The sequence below is a fragment of the Glycine max genome, chromosome 16 (genome assembly GCF_000004515.6).
Source record: "Glycine max cultivar Williams 82 chromosome 16, Glycine_max_v4.0, whole genome shotgun sequence".
Lineage (NCBI taxonomy): Eukaryota > Viridiplantae > Streptophyta > Magnoliopsida > Fabales > Fabaceae > Glycine > Glycine max.
In genome coordinates this window covers 3,051,165-3,059,474 of record NC_038252.2, presented here as the reverse complement: position 1 = coordinate 3,059,474, position 8,310 = coordinate 3,051,165, and the positions used below count along the sequence as shown (strand labels likewise).

Below are 8,310 nucleotides of genomic sequence, written 5' to 3'. Positions count from 1 at the left end.
TACAGAGAGATATATATATATATATATATATATATATATATATATATATATATATATATATATATATATATATATATATATATATATATGATCCAATTTCAGTGTAGTTGTTTACACTATCTTTCAGTTATGTTTAGCATACTTTGGTAGTGGTTCCAACTTCCCGTAGTCAAACATTTTCCATGATTGAACAATATATAATTACATGGCAGCATAAAAATGTTTTAAACTGGCAATGGATTGAAATTAAATCCATATAACTATAACATTAGTAAGGTCTGATTACCATGCAGAAAATTAATCAAACTTTGGTTTGGAATGATAACAGCACTATCAATTATGGCTCTTTACAGAACCATCAGAATGCTTTCTTGTTCTATCTAGTTTATCAAAAATGAAATATCAAATTTTCATTCTTTAAAAAACTACATAATGTAGCCAAATAGCTGAAATTACTGCCCCTTCATTCCAAAGCAGACATATTCAAATAATATATACATATATGATATGTCTAAATAAATGAGTAAAATATGCTTTTAGTCCTTGTAAATATAATTAAATTCAGTTTTAGTCCTTTACAAAAAAAACAATTGTTGGTATTAGTTCTCATAATTTTTTTAAATGGTCCCTATCACCACTTACTGATGACATGTCATTCATTTATACATACCACATCACAAGTCATCTCACAATGATCACTCACGTGTAATGCCAAAATATATGTCAAGTCATCACTAAGCAATAGTAGAAAACATTTTTAAAAAGTTTAAAATTGTTGAAACTAAAATAATCATTAAAAAAATTACTGAACTAAAACCAAATTTAACAATATCTATGTTTTCTAGTCTCTCTAAATTAACTATTAATTCAATAAAGAAGACATACATTGCAATTGCAAAATTAAAATTTTTGGCATGACACGAGCAATGATATATACCCAGCACAAAGTCTTCCAAATTTCACGCATAAGACATTACACATTACAAAAAGTTATGGCCATGACTCCAAATAAAGAAACTGTCGTGAATCACCGATCAACCGTACCAAAAGCATAAGCTAATTTTCCATGTAAAGAAACACACAAAACCACACAGTCATACACACCCCTAATGTCCTTCCTAAATTCACATAAAAAAAACTACCCCGGATAAGTAAACCTCCATACCACTCCTTGAGACCATTCGCCTCAGTTACTTCATTCCTTAACTTACACCAAATCGTGACTTTAGTTTAATACATTGCCGGGTAATTTAAACTGTTAACTATAAATCAATCTTAGATACTCCTCAAGACAATTCATGATTGAATGATAGCATTCAGAAGATTTTAAACTACCAATGCATTTAAGCAAATTATGAAGCTAAACTAAACTAAGAGTTTCATAAAGTGTGAACCCTTAAAACATTAGGACCAAGAGGAGTGCTAGAACACACTCCAGTTGTTTAAAATTCATTGAAAACTACAAAATTATGAGAGAATCATTAAATAAAACGTGATATCGCACACCCAATCCCTCTGCTATAAAAACCTAACAAATTAATGATTAAAATTTGCCGATAAAAAAACGTACACTCACTCCAATACTACCCCCAAACGGTGACACACTCACAATTAACAAAATCAACACAAACTAGTATACAATTGATTCAATTCATCACATACCTGTAACTTGTGGTTTGGAACAAACCCGTTGACACGGTTCTTCTCCAACACCATCATCTCTTCATCTTCAGGTATAGCATCCAGCGTGGCATGCCGCGGCACTCTCTTCCTCGGACTCAACTGAATCGTCTTGCTCAGAATCACCGGCACGCCGGAGCAGCACCCGGCAACGTAGACCTCGATCGACGGTGCGGAAACCCCGAGCCGCGGCCCGAAGAACGCGGAGCACCCCGACCCGGCGGAGCCTGCCGCTACGTGGCAGTCCATGCCCCACCCGGAAGCCGAAGCCGGAGCCGAGCCAGCTCCCCAATCGGCGTCGAGGCGCTCCAGCGAGCCGCAGAGGAAGAGCTTGTCGTTCTCGTAGACCTCGAAGTCCGCGCTGCCGCTGAGGCTGACGGTGTCGGTGGCGACGTAGGTGACCTCGGCGGCATGGCGGTCGACGCGGCCGCGGCGAAGGGGGAGGGTCGTGGGGGCGGAGGCGGGGACTGGGGCAGCGTTCACGACGAGCGAGACGGCGGCGTGGCGGCGCGGGAGGCAGAGCGTGAGGTGGTCCGGGAGCGTGTCGACGAGGCAGGGGGAGATTCTGACATAGAAGAGACGAATCTCGAGGCAGGCGGAGTGTGTTAGAGATGGAAAACTCAACGAATTCGAGGGCTTCGTGGCAATCGCTTCTTCGTCTTGTTGATCCATGTAAGAAGTAGGAACCCTCGAATTTGAGAAATTGGGAGAATGGAATGGATTTGATTAAGAGAACCCCACGAAGAGGGGAATATTTAAATTGCGAAATGCGTTGAAATGTGTTGTGTTTGGGATTAGGTTATTTGATCATGATGAAATTGACAAGTGCGAAATAAAAGGGTTTAACTGAAAAGTTAGACATGAATGAAGAAGAGTAGAGGGAGGGAGGAGAAGGGAAGGGCGTGTTTGGTAGGGAGAAATGACTCAAAAAGAGGAGTTGATATTATTGGGATGAGAGAGAGACACGTGTTTTTTGTAAAAATTGTGAAATTAGAAGGATGTATTGGATTATATTTTAAAATATTTTTTTCGCATGAATTTGTTTTTATGAATTTAATTAATTTTTTTTAGAAATGTAATGAATTTAAATTTTTTTTATTAGAATCTAAATTCTAATGAATTTATAGTATGAATTCATCAAATTTAAGATGATTTTGTGAATTTATAAGATTTAAAAAACATTTAAAATTATAAAAGACAATGAAAAAATAATAAATAAATGATAAATTTTAAGTAAAAAATCAATATAAATTTTTTAATATGTAATTGATTCTAACTTCATATATATCCTCCTATATAGTGTTTCTCCACGTATATAAAAGGTTATATTAGTCTCCTTCACCTATTACCATATTCTTATTTCGCACTTGAATTTGAACAATAAATTTAAAATTATACTCTTTGTTAATTGATATGGAAGGAAAATACATTCAATTAAAATTTCAAAGATATTTTTATTGAAAAAATTGGTGTGATATTCAATCTACACTTTTAAATTATAGAAATCATCTTGCATAGTATTTATTCTAATATTATTCGTTAGTATAGAATTGAGATTTTTTTAAACTTATAAATAGTCTTCCACCACAATTCTGTTAACTAATGAATGTCATGTGCGATGTGTGTTTAGTCCAATGTTTGAGACACTTGGCCAATGTTGGATCTTGACATTGCATTCAACATGGATTCCTTTCTAAAATCGATCTCTAACACAAATCATCTAGCAAAAAATAAATAATTCTTAGCATTTGATCCTATGGGATCAATGTGTCACACTATGTTAAAATGTCTTTTTAATCCTTGAAAATTTTATATTTTTTAATTTTTGTTTTTGATTCCTAAACTTTTGGTCAAAATTGATTTTAGTCCTTGATTTTGGTTCTGATGCCACATGACACTGGTTTGGATGGAAATTAAATCTGGTTTTGGTGGGGCAGTTTTATGGTTTGTTAATTATATGTCTTTGTATTTGCTAGCCAGGATATTGGCTGTGATAGGGGGCTTTTGTTTTGGACTCTTAACTTTTTGTATTTCCTTGTGCTGCTTCATTTTCACTCATTGTGATTAATTTGATTCCAGCATCAACCTCTTATTTTATAATATATTTCTTAAGAATTGCTCAGAATGCATACCGGTCAATAAATCTGCTGTGTCGAAGTAGGCCCAAAAATAGCTGGCCCATTTTACTGGGCTTATGTACACGCGTCCAAGGCTTTTACTTCCTGCACTCCTAAAGAGACCTAGGTGTAGGGAGTAAAGCCCACATCCAGCCACATGAAGAACATGGGATGTGCATGAGACTTACAATTAAATATATGCTGCACTTTAAGAAGATTAAGATTCCAGTTAAAAAAAAGAAGATTAAAATTTAAAAGCAAAAAAATACAAAATTAAAAGACTTTAATGCTCATGGACACTAGTAGTATAAAATAATTTTACATTCTCATCCAATCATAAATCACTCATAAATAATTAATATACTATTTTAATTTCATTTTGCTACATTTTCTTTATCAGGGTTGTGTTTAGGAACTTTAGGGCCTCCAGAAAATTTTGAAAGAAACTTAATATTATATAAATTATTTCTCAAACTATTTTTTTTTTAGTTTTTTTATGACTTTTTTTTACCAATTGAACTCATTTTTGTATTTTTTTTTTATGAATAGTAAGACATTTATCGAGAGTACTATATATTGAAATTGAATTAATTTTTTAAATTATTTTTTATTTTAAGTTTTGAAAACCAAATTCCTACTTTCTATTTTATTTTTTTCCCTATTACTACAAAGTATAAGAATAAAATAAAGAAGCACTACATAATATAAACAAAAATATTTTTTTAAAAAAAATATGATATCAATTAAGGTATTAAAAATATGAAACAGAGATAGAGAAACAAACAATGAGAGTGTTGAATAAATGTTATTTTTAATTAAAGGAAAGGATACGTCATGCATCAATATTTTTAACCCTTAATGCTGTCAAAGATAATGATATCTAACATTAATAACCATGTGCTATATAATGGTATGATTTCTTATGATAAGCTACAAATTCAATTTTTAATTATATATGATTTTGGTATTTAGATTTTTTTACCTCTAATTATTAATTAAGACAAGTAGCTAACTTTTGGATAATTTTCAAATCATAGAACATCGTTATCCAATGTAATTTGAACAATAAGAACCGATTCATGTAAAAGCTTACATAACAACAAATAAAATAAATTAAGAGGCCTAAGACAATGGCCTTAATTGCCTTGCACTATCCACGACTTATTCTTTACTCACCTTAAGTGTTTGAGGCTTTTGAAAAAAATCCTAAAAAAACTAGAAATATTAGTAATATATATTTTAATAAATTATTATTACTTTATGTCTGAAATGAAAATATTTTCTTCAAAAGTGGCTTATATACCAGATGATTATTTTTTAAAAAATATAAAAAAAAATTACGCTAAAAAATATATAGTTAAAATTTCTCTCAACGTGAATATTATGCGATACTGTGAGCCACTAAAAACGACTCAGCAACCAGTTCTGGTCCAGGCTGATTGGGTCCAACATAACGTGCATATCAGAAAATGCCTATGCATTAATTGGGGAAAATATGATGCAAATAACTCAATCCTATAAAGACAACAAAACAAAGTTATGCTTCCTACTTTCCTTCACATAAGCACGCAGCGTAGGAAGTGTCAACATTTTGTGATATAAATAATAGTTTTGTGACATAACTATTAATTTGTTAGAATAATAAGTTTATTAGCACAGGATTTTGAACCTGTGATTTTTTTTTCTACCATTCTTTTTTAACCATTTAATCCATTTTATATCTTCCTAATCACAAATCTTTTATGATTACTAGGATGCTACTTTAAATAACAAATACTAGTTATAATATGTTAAAGGTAACTTATATTATTCATTCGCAACAAAAAACAAGAAAATCTCGGAGCTCAAATTGTCATTATATAAGAACCTGCATCATATACAAATCCTCATGTTTTTGGAACTCAATTAAGATGTCGTTATTCTTTTAGTTAATATGAAATTTTATCTAGAAATATATTATTTAAATTGGATAGAAATAGAAAAGTTGTTCCTTTGTTCCGTGATTATCTAACAGCATTGGGAAACAATTTCTTTTTTAATTTAAATTTAGATAGTATGATTACTTTTGGATCAAAATTAGTGTCTGTAAGTATTTGATGTGTTGCTTTCTAAGTGAGCCCACACTCATTTTAAATAATATTAAAAAAAGGAAAAACGAAAAAAAAGAAGAGAATTATTACAAGACCAAAGTTTATAATTTGTGTTTTAGAGATTTTATCTCTGTTTTTTTAAAAAGAAAATGTTGGCTGATAACGTGTAAAACAAACCTTTCTTTTTATTTTTTAATATGTTGCTCTCAGAGAGTTATTTAATTTGATATATTTTATCAATAATTTTGCCCTCTCTATTATCTGTGTTACAGTGTGTTAGGTATCTAATGTTAGGTTTTATTGTGTTGATTTTTACCTTTTGGGTGATATATTTTACGCTCTATTATTCAATGTAGTTCTTTTAGATACTTCTAGTATTGTTCTTCTATTAAAACTTAATGTAGTTTTTATTTTGTTTTTTATTTTATTTTGAGGGCATGATGTAGTTTTTTTAGATACTTCTAGTATTGTTCTTCAATTAGAATTAATGGTTTATTTTTCATAATCTGCATAATAAATATTGTATTAAAAAGTATAACTTCAATTTTAATTAAAGAATAATATATAAACAAACAATTAAAACAATAATCTTTGTCTATTTGATAAAAGTAAGTATTACGTATTTGTTTTCTTTTAATCAACCAAGCTTGGCCTTTGTGTTTCTTTAAATTACAACCACATAAAGTATATTATATCAATTGCTGTGTGACGCATAGGGAAAATTTTCAAAGAAAAATTCAAACTACTAACATTCTGTGTAGTATTCTAGAATTTATATGGACATTCTTCCTTTTGCATTTTGTTTTTGGAAAAGAGAATTTCTATAAATTATTGTTGGGGACCCAAAAGGCCTCTTAACTGATGTTCTTGGAATGGAAGATAAGTTGTTGGAAAATTCATTTCTCTTGTTTATTAGGAAGACCTATTGCAAGGCTAAAAAAAGAGCCTTACATGTACCCCGAAAAGAAAAACAATAAAAGCTCATACACAAATGTTTTTATCAATGTGGTCAGGGTTTAGAATTATTCCAACTTATTACCTGGTAATTTTGAGTTCTAAGTTCAGTTATGTTAACTATTTGAATTTTTTTTTTATGATTCGTAATAATCATGTGAAAGTTGAATAAAATTCTCTTTCGTAAAAAACATTTATCATCACTTAAAAGATAGATGTAGATATGTGATGTATAAAATTAATATTTTCATGAATTTTAATTTAATTAATAATTTTAAATCTAATTCTTGATCAAGTAACTATATTAAATATTTAGAGTAAAAATTTTCTCGTCTATAATAATTTTATTTAATCCCAACCCAATTCTACCCATAAAAAAAAAATTATAGCATGATACAAAAGAAAACACATCACTTTATAAAGTAAAATGAATCATTCTATAATCTTTAAATATTTATTAAAAGCACTTATAAAGTAAAAGCACTAGTTCAATTTTGGGTGGTGGCTGGCCTAGCTAGCAGCCTTAACCAGCCGTCAGTCAATCGCTTGTGCTGAGAGAACGATGCTTGGCGGTTCTCAAGGGCCTACTAGTCTTCACCTTTCTATAGCAATCAATCGTGTCGTGTTCCAATTTCATATAATTTTTGTTGTGTTTATTTTTAATGAACACTTAGTAAGTAAGATGTTCCTTAAAAAAAAAGTAAGATAGATGTTATTGTGATTCGTTAAGTGATTAATATGATAAAATTAAATTAAGTTAAATTATTTAGATATTAATCAAGTTTGATGTTTAATAGAAATAATTTTAGATTTTATTTACTTAAGTTTTGAACTCCAAATTAATGAGAGTTGTTTTTTTTTCTAATAAATAAAAAAGTAAGATGTTTTTATTAGATTTTGTATATAATATTTATAAATAATTAAAATAAATAGAAAAATTTTATTTGATAAAGTTGTACAAAATTGACTAGAAGCTTTGTTTTGGTTTTAATCACATATTTTTTAAGAGAATTAATTTTATTTGAGTTTTGTAAACTTATTATGGACAACAATTTTTTTCCTAATATTTAACACATATATCAGTTAAACTAACATGTTTGGTGGTAAATGACATTATTTGAAAACTTAATCTTTGATATTATAAAAAATAAATTTAGCTTTTAATTTTGATAAGTATTGATTATTTGGTCCCGAAAATTGATAGCATTCATTTTCCATGTCTATCTAATCATCTCTGTCACATCCTTTTTTTTTTTCTTTCTTTCATGCTATTATATCATCGTTTTGGAGTATTATTTAACTCTTTCTCTTTTTCTTCTCTTTCTATTATTCTCTTTTTTTTCACCCATTAAATTAAATATTATTAAAAAAATTACAACGTCAGAAAAGGCATTCGTATCATTTTACACCTGCTCAATAAAAAAACGAGCATATTCATATAAATACTTCTACTACAGATTCAATCTTTC

At 29.9% G+C, this 8,310-nt stretch overlaps 1 protein-coding gene across 1 annotated transcript in view; it reads right to left on the bottom strand.

Moving 5' to 3' along the window:
* The window catches only part of LOC100775185 (uncharacterized protein At1g01500), a 5,070-nt gene extending 2,457 nt beyond the window's left edge, over positions 1 to 2,613 (bottom strand). The window contains exon 1 of the mRNA XM_006598869.4: positions 1,663 to 2,613. Coding sequence (XP_006598932.1) covers positions 1,663 to 2,352 — 690 coding nt within the window. The 5' untranslated portion in view covers positions 2,353 to 2,613. The remainder of the gene's footprint in view (positions 1 to 1,662) is intronic.
* Positions 2,614 to 8,310: the final 5,697 nt, after the last annotated feature.